This window comes from Nyctereutes procyonoides, unplaced genomic scaffold (assembly GCF_905146905.1).
Source record: "Nyctereutes procyonoides isolate TBG_1078 unplaced genomic scaffold, NYPRO_anot_genome, whole genome shotgun sequence".
Classification (NCBI taxonomy): Eukaryota; Metazoa; Chordata; class Mammalia; order Carnivora; family Canidae; genus Nyctereutes; species Nyctereutes procyonoides.
In genome coordinates this window covers 66,143,671-66,158,114 of record NW_026575126.1, presented here as the reverse complement: position 1 = coordinate 66,158,114, position 14,444 = coordinate 66,143,671, and the positions used below count along the sequence as shown (strand labels likewise).

The 14,444-nt window shown below is 45.0% G+C and overlaps 1 protein-coding gene across 2 annotated transcripts in view; it reads left to right on the top strand.

Annotated features, from left to right (window-relative positions):
• The first annotated feature begins 5,720 nt into the window (after nucleotides 1–5,720).
• Nucleotides 5,721–14,444, top strand: part of LOC129519231 (zinc finger protein 271-like) — a 30,591-nt gene continuing 21,867 nt past the window's right edge. Inside the window, exons 1-3 of one of the 2 annotated variants that reach the window (XM_055339570.1) lie at nucleotides 5,721–5,984; nucleotides 6,397–6,541; nucleotides 8,124–8,179. In XM_055339570.1, coding sequence (XP_055195545.1) covers nucleotides 8,126–8,179 — 54 coding nt within the window. In that variant the 5' untranslated portion in view covers nucleotides 5,721–5,984; nucleotides 6,397–6,541; nucleotides 8,124–8,125. The remainder of the gene's footprint in view (nucleotides 5,985–6,396; nucleotides 6,542–8,123; nucleotides 8,180–14,444) is intronic. The other variant, XM_055339571.1, reaches the window with a different exon arrangement.

The following is a 14,444-nucleotide window of genomic DNA, read 5'->3' as shown; positions in this document are numbered from 1 at the left end:
ACCTGACTCAGTTGGCCTCTCCATTCTGGATAGCTGTTTTTTTCTCATGGCCTCTGGGATGGCTCTCCCATAAAGTTTGCTAGCAGCAGGATGTAACACATACTTTTGTTAATGGTGCTAATTTGGTCTTATGCTTAGGAGTTGAGTGTGAGAAAATGGCCGTGGTTCAGATCTTAACTCCAATATGTCCTGGTTTTATGACCTCTGCAGGTTACTTAACCTCCAAAAGTCTCAGTTTTTGCACATTTATAGGACTGCATAGCATAAAACCCTGCATGGTACAGTTGTTGCAAGTTACATGTGGGAAGAGCTTGGTACAGTGTCTTAGACTTTGACGTGGTGACAAATGACTGGCCCCAGATTCTGCATGGCTCCACATGACAGGTTTTAACTTCTGTTGTTGATAATACCTGTCATGTGTGTTTGGGGGGGCGTAGGGTGAGGAGGAACAGCTGCTCTATTCAGTCACTCAGACACCAGGAAGACTGATCAAGAGGTTTTTAAGCTGTACCACTTGGAAAACGTGGCCTGACAGGTTGCCGCAGAGAGGATGGAGAGAGTGCAACATCCCATGGAATCTGTGTTAGTTCAGGCTGTTGTAACAAGTAACCATAGACTGGATGGCTTAAACATCAAATATTTATTTCTCCCAGTTCTGGAGGCTGGACATCTAACATGCGCCAGCATGGTTGGATTCTGGTGAGAGCCCTCTTTTGAGTTGCATACTGACTTCTAATGTCACAACTAGCTCTCTGACCTCTTCAAATAAGGGCACCAATCCCATTCATGAGGGGTCCACCTTCACACCTAATTACCTCACAAAGGCTCCACCTCCAAATACCATCGCTGGGATTGGGGTTTCAGCCTGTGAATCTTGGGGAGACACACATAACATAATAAAGTTATTACTTTCTTACTCTTTGGTTTATCTATAAACTTCCTTATGTCAAAGAAACTGAAGTGCCCCCTGCACCATAGAGCATGTAACCGCACTCACACAAGATGCAATATACATTCAGATGGATTCCTTAAAAACACCTAAAAGCCACTAATACCTTGAACAGCACTCTGTCTGCATACCCTGGTCCCTGGCTTACTGGGTACATGCTCTACCTCCAGTAAGGGTGTTTATCCCCATTTTACAGATGAGGAAAGTGAGCCACAGAGAGCCACCCAAAGGTATCAAGGTCTGATAAGCTGGAGAGTTGGGATTTGAGCCCAGGCACTCAGGTCCAGAGCCCCAGCTCCACATCTTTGCATAGCTGCTTCTCAGACACACTCTAAGAACACACTTGTTCAAATAGACACAAACATGTTTTTACCTAGTCATATTTCCATCAACATGATGTCATATAGCCAGCTCTATGCCTAAACAGCAAAGCAGTGTCTTTCTTTTTTTAAAATTTATTTATTTATTTATTTGAGGGTGAGAGAGAATGTACAAGCAGGGAGAAGGGCAGAGGAAGAGGGAGAGGGAGAGAATTTCAAGGCGACTTCCTGCTGAGCACAGAGCCTGATGAGGGGCTCAATCTCACCACCCTGAGATCATGACCAAAATGAAGAGTTGGCCGCTTAATCAACTGAGCCACCTAGCCTCCCCAGGTGTCTTTCTTTTACCTTACAGTGTGAGGAGGTTGCAGATCCCAGATTTCTAGGAGTTTGGAGGCTTATTTTTTTTTAAGATTTTATTTATTTATTCATGAGAGACACAGAGGGAGAGAGGCAGAGACATAGGCAGAGGAGGAAGCAGGTTCCATGCAGGGAGTCTGTCTGGTGTGGGACTCAATCCCAGGACCCCAGGATCATGCCCTGGGCCGAAGGCAGGCACTAAACTACTGAGCCACCCAGGCATCTCGAGTTTGGGTACTTAATAGGGCATTCTGCTATGCAATGCTGGAATTGTCAGATCATAGGCATGTGACATCTCATAGCTGGAAACTCACTGCACGATCCATCCCTTTGCTCTTTCTGGGTGGAAGTGCTGAAGTCTGGGCAGTTGAAGGGTCTTGACCAAAGTTATCCACAGCAAGGGACAGGCTGTCCCTGCTTGGAATTGTCTTTGCAAATGTGAGCTGACCCCCTCTTTAGGGTGGGACTATTGTACAGCGCTGCCTTGAGCCTTAAAAGTCCACAAATAAGAGTGCATATCTTTTCCCTGTGGGAGAAGAAAGATGTTTGTAGAGGAGTCTAAAATCTTATTTAGACTAAATCGATCTAAAGTCCACTCCTCCAATGAAATCACCATTGACAATTGTACAGCTATCCTGATCTTTCCCATGACTTTATATGCAAATATAGTAGCTATAGAGGAAGCATAGTAGAGTGCTGTTGTATTCCTATAGGTCTTTTAATCATACAAATTTGAAGTAATGCTAATAAAATATTAATAGTCTAATAGCCCCAAATTTTAAATAATACAAATTCATTAAATTATAAATTTAAAATATACAGGACTTGTAGAATAGTAAAGCTGACATGCTTTGCTTGCAATTCAAGATAGTGTCCCTCTAGTTGATATTCAGATGTTAATTCCATTCTTTAGATTCCTGTGAATGAACCATGTCTGGAGTATCCACACTGTTCTGTACTGTTATGTTTGTGGGTTTGTCTTTGTTTGTTTTTAAAAAGACTTTATTTATTTATTTGAGAGAGAGAGAAAGAGATAGCAAGAGAGAGCATGAGCGAGGGGGAGAGGGGGAGGGAGAAGCAGGGTCCCTGCTGAGCAGGGAGCCTGATGTGGGACTCCATCCCAGGACTCCAGGATCATGACCTGAGCCAAAGGCAGATGCTTATTGATTGAGCCACCCAGGCACCCCTGTCTTTGTTCATTTTTAAAAGCACGTATTTGTTGATATTCTTTAGAGTACACAAGCAAATAAAAAAAGGACCCTATCATGTATTTATCTGGTAGTATACTTTGATTCCAAAATCGATTATGAACATTGTAACATGTGAGTTATTTACCTTACATTATTGTTATAAATGACCACCACTGGGGTGCCTGGGTGGCTCAGTGGTTGAGTGTCTGTCTGCCTTTGGCTCAGATTGTGATCCCGGGATCCTGGGATTGAGTCCCACATTTGGCTCCGTGTGAGGAGCCTGCCTCTCCCTCTGCCAATGTCTCTGCCTCTTTCTCTGTGTCTCTCATGAATAAATAAAATATTTTTTAAAAATGGCTACCACCTTGTGCAAAATATTTTGCACATTCATTGACTAGACATTTAAATAGTCTATAAATTTATATTGCTTCCATTATTTTTCTATTACAAGTTAATTGAACGTGATTCATATACATACATCATTGGGTCATTATTTCATTAACATTCACTACAAAGTATGGAATTACTAGATCAAAGGGTAGTTTTTGTTAATAGAGTAGCTTCCAGAAAGTTTGTATGAGTTATCCTCATACTAGACATGAGAGAAATGAATATTTTTCTAAGTTTGTACCTACCCTGGATATTAGTATTATTTTACCCTTTTCAAATTTTATTTTCCAAAAATATATTTTTAAAAAATTATTTATTTATCTTAAGTAATCTCTATATCCAACACGAGGGTCGAACTCACCACCCCAAGATCAAGAGTCTTATTCTCCTAAGAGTGAGTCAGCCAAAAATGTCCTAAACATTGCATGTCTGTAGTTTGTCATGAAGGACTTTTTCATATATTTATCATCCACATACAACTTGTCTTACTAATTCCCTTTTCATATCTTAAAGGAGTGACAATAGTAATGCTGATCTTTCCAATGATTTGTAAGAGCTGTTAATAAATTAAGATCACAGAATCTTTTCCTGGTTTGTCTTTAAGCTTTCTTCCAATTTTTATTTTTTTATTTTTTTTTTAAATGTGTTTTTTTTTTATTTATTTATGATAGTCACAGAGAGAGAGAGAGAGGCAGAGACACAGGCAGAGGGAGAAGCAGGCTCCATGCACCGGGAGCCCGATGTGGGATTCGATCCCGGGTCTCTGGATCGCGCCCTGGGCCAAAGGCAAGCGCCAAACGGCTGCGCCACCCAGGGATCCCTTTCTTCCAATTTTTAATCTGAAACTGAAATGTGTAACTTTCTAACATAAAACTAGTTAGTTTTCAGCTTAATGATTTCTTAGTGTGCTGTCCCGTGTTTTCCCATCCATGGATTGTATATTCTGAAATTCACTTATGCTTTAAGAATTTGCCTTTGAAAAAAAAAAAAAAAGAATTTGCCTTTGAGGGGAACCCCGGGTGGCGCAGCGGTTTAGCGCCTGCCTTTAGCCCAGGGCGCGATCCTGGAGTCCCGGGATCAAGTCCCACGTTGGGCTCCCTGCATGGAGCCTGCTTCTCCCTCCTCCTGGCCTCTCTCTCTCTATCATAAATAAATAAACCTTAAAAGAAAAAAGAATTTGCTTTTGAATTTTAAAATCTTGAATCCAGGTGAAACATATTGTATTTGAGCGTGGTCACTGTTTGAGCTAACCATGTATTACATACTTTATTCTCCCACCAATCTCAAAGTCCCCTTCATCAGCGTTACAGTGCCCTCCACCTGTTCTCTGGCTCCTCATGAGACCTTTTTATTTTTTCTTTATGGTAAAACTGTCAGAAGGATGCACTACTACCGGTTCAGGATAGTCATCTCTGGGAAAAAGTGGGAGATACTTTCGTTTTTAGTGTCTGTGTATTTTTACTTAAAACTTCAGTTTTTGTGTATTATGTCTTAGAAGTTTATTTGCCTTTATTTCATTTTCATTCACATCTTTAAAAATTGCTTGGCTGGGCAACTGATTGCAAGGGCTATTTTTTTTTAAAGATTTTATTTATTTATTCATGAGACAGAGAGAGAGAGAGAGGCAGAGACGCAGGCAGGCGGAGAAGCCAGGAGCCCGACGTGCCGGGAGCCTGACGCGGGACTCGATCCCGGGACTCCCAAGATCACACCCTGGGCTGAAGGCAGGCGCCGAACCGCTGAGCCACCCGGGCTGCCCAACAAGGGCTACTTTGGTTAAAATTTTTCATCTGTATTCCCGAGTGTGTCTGCCTTGTTTGGCAGCTTTGGGGAGGCCCCTCACCACCTGGCAGGAGAGGTGGCAGAGCTGGGGTTGGGGAGACTTGGGAGACTCGAGGTGATGTGGAAGCGTGGAGGGGTGGGAGTGGGGTGATGTGGGGGCAGGCTGGGATGGGATCGAGGTGACATGCAGGCAGGGCGAGGTGCGAGTAGGGTGATGTGGGGTGGGGTGGGGTGGGAGTGGGGTGATATGGGGGCGGGGCGAGGTGGGAGTGGGGTAACTAAGTGGGGTCTTAGCTGGGTAGGAGTCCAGGTGACGTGGGAACGGAGTGGGGTTGGAGTCAGGGCGAAGTTGGGGAGGGGCGGGGAAAGTAGGAGAAGGGTGATGTGGGAGGTGGGGTGGGGTAAGAGTGGTGACAAGGGGGCGGGCGGGGTGAGAGTGGGCTGATGTGGGGGCAGAGTGCGGTGGGAGTCGGGGTCGGGGTGAAGCTGGGGAGGGGCGAGGGGTGGACGTGGGGTGATGTGGGGGCGGGGCGGGTGCGCGCAGGTCCCGCCCCTCAGGTGGGCGGGGCCTCCCGCGGGGCTCCGTGCGCGCCAGGCCGGCGGGCGTCGGGCTCAGTGCGCAGGCGCGCTTCTCTCCGCCGCGGGGCGTGCTGGGGGTCTGCGGCCTGCCCAGGGGCGGTGCGGGGGGCGGGGGCGGTCGCGCGAGGGCGGGCAGTGTGTCCCAGAGGACCTGGCCGAGGTCCGCGCTGGCCGCCTGGGGCTGCGGCGCGGGGCGTGGGAAGGGGGGCAGCAGACCCCGGCCCGCTGCGGTCGCCCCCTCCCGGCGGGGGCAGTATCCACCCGGAATAAGGGCGCCTCGGGGGGCCCCGAGCGCTCGCGCAGGAAGGGAGGCTGCGCTCGCCGCGGGAGTCTCCATCCTCGTAGGTGCCGAGGGGGCCCGACTGCGGCCCGGAGGACCGCGCGCCGGCCGCCCCCGGCGGGGGGGTCGCCGAGGTAGGACCGGGACCCGGTGCCGTGCCGTGCATGCTCTACACCCGTCAGAGCCCGGCACCGAGGCCTCACACGCGTGACCGAAATGCGCGTGTGACTCCTGGGGCTCCTTAGGGTTTCCCTGGGTTGGTGCACGACTGGGCGCGCGGGGGCCGCGGGGGCCGCTCCGCCGTGTACCGCCCCCCGCCCCCTCCCCAGGCGCGGGGGACCCGCCTCTGCGCTGTCCAGGGGCTGAGGGCGCTTCTGGGCGGCCAGCCCGCCTTTGTCCTCGGGCCCCTGCTTTGGGTTCCTTGAGAGCAGCGTGTGTCCTCGTGTCCTCAGGGAGGCGGGTCTGGGGCCCCCGATGAAGGCTCCAGCTGGAGGGGGTTTGGTCCCCCCCCCCCCCCCCCCCCCCGGCTCTCCTGGAACAAAGCAGCTCCCCTGAGGCAAGAAGAGCCTGGCTTCAGGAACAGGAATCTCACCGGGAGGAACCCACCCTCTTCGGAGTTGCAGAAGAGAGGCAGAAAGAGCGAGCCTAGGGGGCACGCCACGGCTGGGTGGCTTCGCCACATTCAGAAGCTGTGAGTCACTCTGCAGTTGGGAGGAGGGAGCCGGGGCCAGGTGCTGGCAGGGGACCCGCTGTGTGACAGATGTCACCTCCTTGGCTCTACAGCTGGGAAGCTTTTATTTCCACCCCATCCCGAAGGCACTCTCCTCCTTTCATTCTCCACTGATTCTTTCCAGAAGGTGGGCAACTCTCTGACAGCGACTAGTCACCGGGTCAGGCATCTGGAGATGTGTTCTCGTGCCTTCCTGATCTTACAGGGTCAGGAGTCATAGTTCACGGAGAGTTTGCCAGGTTTTCTGGTTTTGTCTCATTTGACAGAAAAGGGGAAAAGAACCTGAAAGGGGAAATGACTCCTGTAGGATCCCTAAGATTTGAATAGAAGCCGAAGTCCCTGACCCCTGACTTGGTGCTGTCCACACAATCACATTAAAATAAGTTTTCTCTTTTTTTTAAGATTTTTATTTATTTATTCATAGAGATGCAGAGAGAGAGAGAGAGGCAGAGGGAGAAGCAGGCTCCATGCAGAGCCTGACGTGGGACTCGATCCCCGGGTCTCCAGGATCACGCCCTGGGCTGCAGGCGGCGCTAAACCGCTGTGCCACTGGGGCTGCCCAAAATAAGTTTTTTCTTAAAAGATCCTTTGAGGTCTGCCCAGAGTCCCGGGATCAAGTCCTGCATCCACCTCCCCACATGGAGACTGCTTCTCTCTCTGCCTGTGTCTCTGTCTCTTTATGTCTCTAATGTATAAATAAATAAGATCTTTAAAAAAGGATCTTTTGAGAAACAGTTTTTTTAAAAAGACTTATGTTTAAGGTACCTATCCCTTTTTCCAAAGCTTTGAGGATTCTTGGACTCAAGGGGTGAGTATTATTGTCAGTAAATCAGATACACAAAATAGCCTTTAAGGTTTGTTTTCCCCTGTAACATCAGTTGTTTTATTTTGTTTTTTTAAAATTATTTAGAAAGAGAGAACATGTGCAAGTAGGAGAGATGCAGAGGGAGAGGAAGCAGGAGAACCCCAAGCAGGCTCCAGGCTGAGCCTGTGGTAGGGCTCGATCCTACAACCCTGGCTGGACCCAGAGTCGATGGCTCAGCCAACTGAGCCACCCAGGCGTGCCCTGCAAGATCAGTTTTAATGAAGACATTGTATTTCTTATTTTGACCTGCAGGTATTTGCTTACTAGTTCTGTTTTTAGGGGCACCTGGGTGACTCGGTTGACTCTTGATTTCTGCTCAGGTCATGATCTTGGGGTTCATAGGATCAAGCCTCTTGTTGGGCTCCACACTCAGCGCAGAGTCTGCTTGTCCCTCTCTGCTCACGGCCGCCCCCCCACCCCCAAGCTCTCTCTCTCAAACAAATAAAATCTTAAAAAAAAAGTCTTGTTTTAAACGTTTCTGTGTTAGTGGGAGAGGGACATAGCTAAAGCAGTAGGAAATATTGCAGGTTTAAGGAGTCACAAGGGACAGATGTTACCTTCCTTCTCTTCTCCAGGATTGGAGATTACCCAGCTGGTGTGTAGAAGTTTGTACAAGAATCAAGGTGCTGCAGGGCCAGCCAGCTCTCATTATCCTGTTGCTTTTTCCTTGTCTTATAGGTATGCCTTCCCAGGTTTTGACTTTCTTTCAACAACAGAAAATGGACAAATCCCAGGTGAGTTGTTTCTTTCCTTCATTCCCTATTTCATTTTCCAGGAGATTTTGTGATTTTTGTAAGTGTGTTCATATCTTAAAGTAGAAAAGTAGAAATAGATAAAAAGCTAATTCTGGGTAAATGAAGAGTGAGTGGTACCTGTGTAGCCTGCAGTGGTAGCTGTAAGTCATGTGACCTCACAGTCATCAAAGGTTTGTCCTTTGAGTTTCCTGACCTACGCAGGATTTTTAGTGACCACAAAGAGGAACCAGCCAGTTACTCCTGGGACAGAAAGACTTAGTGACTCTGGAGTCTGGAAAAAATTGTCTTTGAAGTTCTTCAGGTAGTAAGAACCTTATGGTGACCCCCTGCTGCCTGTAGTCCTTCTTTACTGGAAGTAGAGATCAGAACTCAGGTTTTTATTAGGACCAAAGTGCTTCTGGGCTCTGGAGAGCTTTCTGAACATCCGCTCTGATCTGGTGACAAAACCCTAAGGCTGTCTGGAGGCATGAAAGAAATGGATGGCTTTTTCTTAACTCCTTAAAGAGTTGGAAAGCAGGTTGTTCAAACTTAGAGTGTTTGGTAAATGCTTATGCACTATCCATTCACATTTCTTTTACTTTTTAAAAAAGATTTTATTTATTTACTTGGCGGGGGAGGGAGAAGCAGGCTCCTCACTGAACAGGGAGCACATGAGGCTGGATCCCAGGACCCTGGGATCATGATCTGAGCTGAAGGCAGACGCTTAACTGACTGAGCCACCCAGGTGCCCCCGCATTTCTTTTATTATGAAAAAATATATATAACAGAATTCACCATTTTATTTTATTTTAAATTTTTTTTGATTTTTATTTATTTATGATATCACACACACAGAGAGAGAGAGGCAGAGACACAGGCAGAGGGAGAAGCAGGCTCCATGCACTGGGAGCCCGATGTGAAATTCGATCCCGGGTCCCCAGGATCACACCCTGGGCCAAAGGCAGGTGCTAAACCGCTGTGCCACCCAGGGTTCCCAGAATTCACCATTTTAACCATTTAACCATAAGCATACAGTTTGGTGGCATGAATTACATTATGTTGCACATCTGTCACATCTACTTTCATAGCCCCAGACAAATCTCTGTAATACTTAATCAGTAACTCCTAGCCCCTCTAGTCACTGGTAACCAAATCTACTTTCTGACTCTATGAATTTCCATATTCTAGATATTCTGTATAAGTGGAATTACACAATCTTTGTCCTTTTGTGTCTGGCATCTTACACTTAATATTTTTCAGGGTTCATCCATGTTGTAGCATATATCAGAACTTCTTTCCTTCCAGTGTCTGAATATTGTTCAGATACATTGTACAGATGCATGACCTTTTCTTCACCCATTCATGTGGGTTTTTTTTTTAAAGATTTTATTTATTTATTCATGAGAGACAGAGAGAGGCAGAGGCACAGGCAGAGGGAGATGCAGGCTCCCCATAGGGAGCCTGATGTAGGACTTGATCCCAGGGATCAGGACCTAAGCCAAAGGAAGAGGCTCAACCTCTGAGCCACCCAGGTGCCCCCATGCATGTGTTAATGGACACTTGGGATTGTTTCCATCTTTTGGCCCTTAGTGCTGAGTATCTGTTTATCTGTTCACATTTTAATCCCCTGGATAAAACCTCACTTCCCTACTACTTGCCTAAATGTGTCCTGATAAAGCATGGCAGTAATGTCTTTACAGTGGACTTCAATGGATGTTTTCCAGACCTTACTTTACCAGAACATTTGGCTGCATGTGGCAGTTAACCCACTTTGACCTTCTACAAAGGCCTCTTTCTCTGGTGTTTTGTGACATTGTTCTTCTGGCTTTTTTTCTACTCTGATTTCTTTGTCTCCCTCATGGCATCTTCCTCCTCTTTTGCCCATTCTCGTGGCTTATCCCCAAATTTCCATCCTTCACTCTCTCCTGTAAGCCTGCCAGTCCTTTCTATTTTATACACTCCGTGGTGGTAGTACCAAGTGTTATTATAGCCTGGGCTCTTCTCTTACATCTTGTCCTTCTATGTGCAGGTGACTAGAGGCACCTTTGTTTCTGCAGTTCCAAAATTAAAATGGTTATTTACTGCTTCCTCCCTTGCTGTTGGATGATGGTCCATCTGTGGGACACAGTTAAGGAAGCACCAGAATGGGATTCATCCCAGCCTTCCCTTCCTTAGCCATATCCTGTGTGTAGCTCAGCTTTACTACTTTTAAGATGTCAGCAGTTCTTAAACCTGTTCTTCCTACAGAATTCCTCCTCCCTTATCAGAGCTTAATTTTCTCTCCCCTGGACTGTTGGAACAGCTCCTTGCTGCTTTCTCCCCCAGGTTAGGTCTGTCCTCCTGAATAATTATTCTGAAATGTTATTCAGGGGCACCTGAAGTGACTCAGTTGAGGGTCCAGCTCTTGATTTCAGCTCAGGTCATGATCTCATGGGTTGTAGGATTAAGCTCTGCATCAAGCTCTGCGCTTGGTGGGAAGTCTCGTTGAAGATTCTGTTCCTCTGCCCCTTACACCCACATGCATGTTCTTTCTCTCTCTCTAAAAATAAATAAATCTTTAATATGAAATGCTGTTCAGATTATGTCATTGTAATATGGAGACCCTTGAGTAGCTTCCTACCACCTGTAGGGCCAAGGCTAAGTTCTATATAAAATTAAGGCTGTCGAGAGTGTGACCGCTTCCTATTTCCCTGTTTTATTAAAAAATGTTTTTTTTGGTTTGGATACTCTTTACATCTTATTCAACATTGGCTTACTGGGCATTTGTTCAATGTACCAGATACTGAATTGTGTTCCACAGACTCCACTGGAAATGATGTAGAAACCTGGTGCTTTTCTAATGGAATTCATAGTTTAGTGAAGAAGGTGGCATTTTAAAAGTAAACCTGTCGTGTTACTCTTTGGTGATTCCAATTCTGACATAGCTCCCTAAACACGTGGGGTTACTACCTGCCTGTGCATTTTTTTCACTTTCCTGCTCTGCAGGCTGACTTTGACCCTTACTGCATTTCCTTTTCGGAGTCTCAGAGCTCCACTGGGGGAGCCAGGAAACCTTCTTCTCCTCTCTCTTTGTCTGCCTCTAGATTAATTGCCTTTCTCCTCTGTGTTTCCATAATACTCCACGCTGTCCCTGTAACTGTATTTTGTCCATTGTGCAGAAATGACTCGTGTCGACAGAGCATTATCCCTTCAAAGTCCAGATGCACATTGTGTTCATCTTTATTTTTTTAAAATTTTTTTTTATTTATGATAGTCACACACAGAGAGAGAGAGAGAGGCAGAGACACAGGCAGAGGGAGAAGCAGGCTCCATGCACCGGGAGCCCGACGTGGGATTCGATCCCGGGTCTCCAGGATCGCGCCCTGGGCCAAAGGCAGGCGCTAAACCGCTGCGCCACCCAGGGATCCCCTGTGTTCATCTTTATACTTTAATTTCCTCACCCTGTGCCTCACCCCTCGTAGGTACTTGACACATATTTGTGGCGACTAGACAATCAGTAGGCTTTGTCTTCTTTGGGAACCAAACTCTGCTCTTACTGGGTAAACCATCCTGCCTGAACACCCAGCAGGGCCATCTGGGAGAACTGGGGTTTCCTTTCCCTTCTCTGAATGCTGTCTCAGATCATGCAGGGTGGAGTTTTGTTGTTGTTGCTATTTAAGAACTTATTTTTTGTTAGAGCAATGTTAGGTTTATAGCAAAATTGAGCAGAAGGTACAGAGATCGCTCATGTACTCCATCCACCCCCCTCCAACCACACTCTTCCCTATTATCAACCTCCTCCCAGCAGAATGGTACATTTGTTGTAATTGATAAACCTATCCTGACATATAATCACCCAGAGTCCATAGTTTATGTTAGGGTTTACACTTAGTGTTCACTCTGTAAATTTTTGACAAATGTATAACGTGTATCCACCATTACAGTATCACACAGAGTACAGTGACTCTTGAGCAACACATCAGGGGCACCAATTCCTTGCTCTAAGATTTTTTTATAACTTTGACTCCCCCAAAACTTAATTACTAATAGCCTACTATTGGCTAGAAGCTTTGCAGATAATGTAAGCTAGAGAAAAAGAAAATGTCATTAAAATCCTAAGGAAGAGAAAATATATTTATAGTACTGTATTTAAAAGTCTTGAGTATAAGTGGACTCATGCAGTTTAAACCCTATTGTTTAGGGGTCAAGTGTGTTTTCACTATGCTTAGAAATCCTTTGTGCTTTACCTCCTAATCCCTCCCTTCTCCCTCCCCCTGGGAACCACTGATATTTGTATTGTCTTCATAGTTTTGCCTTTTCCATGTCACATAGTTGGAATCATATAGTATGTAGCCTTTTTAGATGAGCTTCTTTTACTTAGCTGTATGCATTTATGATTCCTCCATGTCTTTTCGTAGCTTGATAGCTCATTTTATTTTATTTTATTTATTTTTATTTATTATTTTTTAAATAAAGATTTTATTTATTTATTCATGAGAGATACAGAGAGAAAGAGAAGCAGAGACACAGGCAGAGAGAGAAGCAGGCTCCATGCAGGAAGCCTGACGTGGGACTCCTTCCCGGAACTCCAGGATCACGCCCCAGGCTGAAGGCGGTGCCAAACCCCTGAGCCACCCGGGCTGCCTGCTCATTTCATTTTAGCACTGAATAATGTTCCACAATCTGGATGGACCCCAGTGTATTTATCCATTCACTTACTGAAAGACATCTTAGTTGCTTTGAAGTATTGGCAGTTGTAAATAAAGCTGAAATAAACGTCCATGTGCAGGTTTTGGCAGGTTTTCGTGAGGACACAAGTTTTTAACTTTATTGGGTAAATACCAAGGAGTGTGATTGCTGGATTCTATGGTAAGACTTCGTTTAGTTTTGTAAGAAACCATCAAACTGGCTTTCACACTGGCTGTACCGTTTTTGCATTCCCACCAGCATTGAATGAGAGTTCCTGTTGCATCCTGACCAGCATTTGGTGTTATCAGTGTTCTGGATTTAGGGCATCATCCTAATAAACGTGTAGTGGTATTTTGCTTTAATTTACATTTCCCTAATGACATACGATGTGGAGTACCTTTTCATATGCTAATTCGCCATCTATGTGTCTTTGGTGAAGTGTACCTTAAGATCTTGAGTTGTTTGTTTTCTCAGTGTTGAGGGTGCTTTTTAGAGTTTGTTTATAAGTAATCTATATGCCATGAGCTCAGGAGTTGCATGTTCTTCTGACTGAGCCAGCCAGAGTCCCCTCTTACTGTCAAGTTTTAAGGTTCTTTGTATATTTTGGATAAGTTCTTTATCAGATATGTTTATTGCAAATATTTTCTGTCAGTCTGTGGCTTGTCTTTGCATTCTCTTGACAGTATCTTTCACAAAGCAGAAAGTTTTAATTTTAATGAAGTCCCACTTATCAGTTCTTCTGTGGATCATGCCTTTGGAGTTCACCAAAGTGAACCCATTCACCAGTGAAGTATACCAACTATAACAGTGAATTCATCTCTTTTTCCTTGTAGTTCTATCAGTTTTTGCCTCATCTATTTGACACTTTGTTAGGCACGTTAAAGAGTTAAACCCGTTAAACTCATTAAAGAGTTATTAACTTTTCCTGGAGAATTGACCCTTTTAATCATTATGAAAGCTTCTCTTTGTCCTTGATAGCATCTCTTACTTTGAAGTCTGCTCTATCTGAAAATATTATAGTCCTTCCTGCTTTCTTTTGATTAGTATTAGCATGGTCTATCTCTCCAACCATGTATATTTGATAGGGGTTCCTTCTTACCTTTAATGCAGTTTTTTCCCAGTTTTTTTAATTGTAGTGTATAAAATTTACCATTTTATTTGTTTTATTTTTTTAGACTTTTTTCCATTTTAATTATTTTTAAGAGTACAGTTTAGTGGTATTAATACATTTATAATGTGTAACCATCACCGCATCCATTCCCATAACTCTATTAATCTTATAAAACTAAAGCTCTGTGCCCATTGAACAGTAACTTTTTATTCCTCCCTTCCTCTTGTCCCTAGCAACCACCATTCTATTCTGTCTCTATGACATTATTTAATGTAAGTTATGTCATACAGTATCTTTCCTTTTGTGGCTGGCTTATTTCACTTAACATGATATTTTGAAGGTTCATCTATAGTGTAGCATGTGTCAGAACATTCCTCCTTTCTATGGCTGAATAAAACTCTTTTATGTACATACCACATTTATTTATTCATTCATCTGTCGATGATCACTTAGGTGGCTTCCACATTTAGCTATTGTGAATAATGC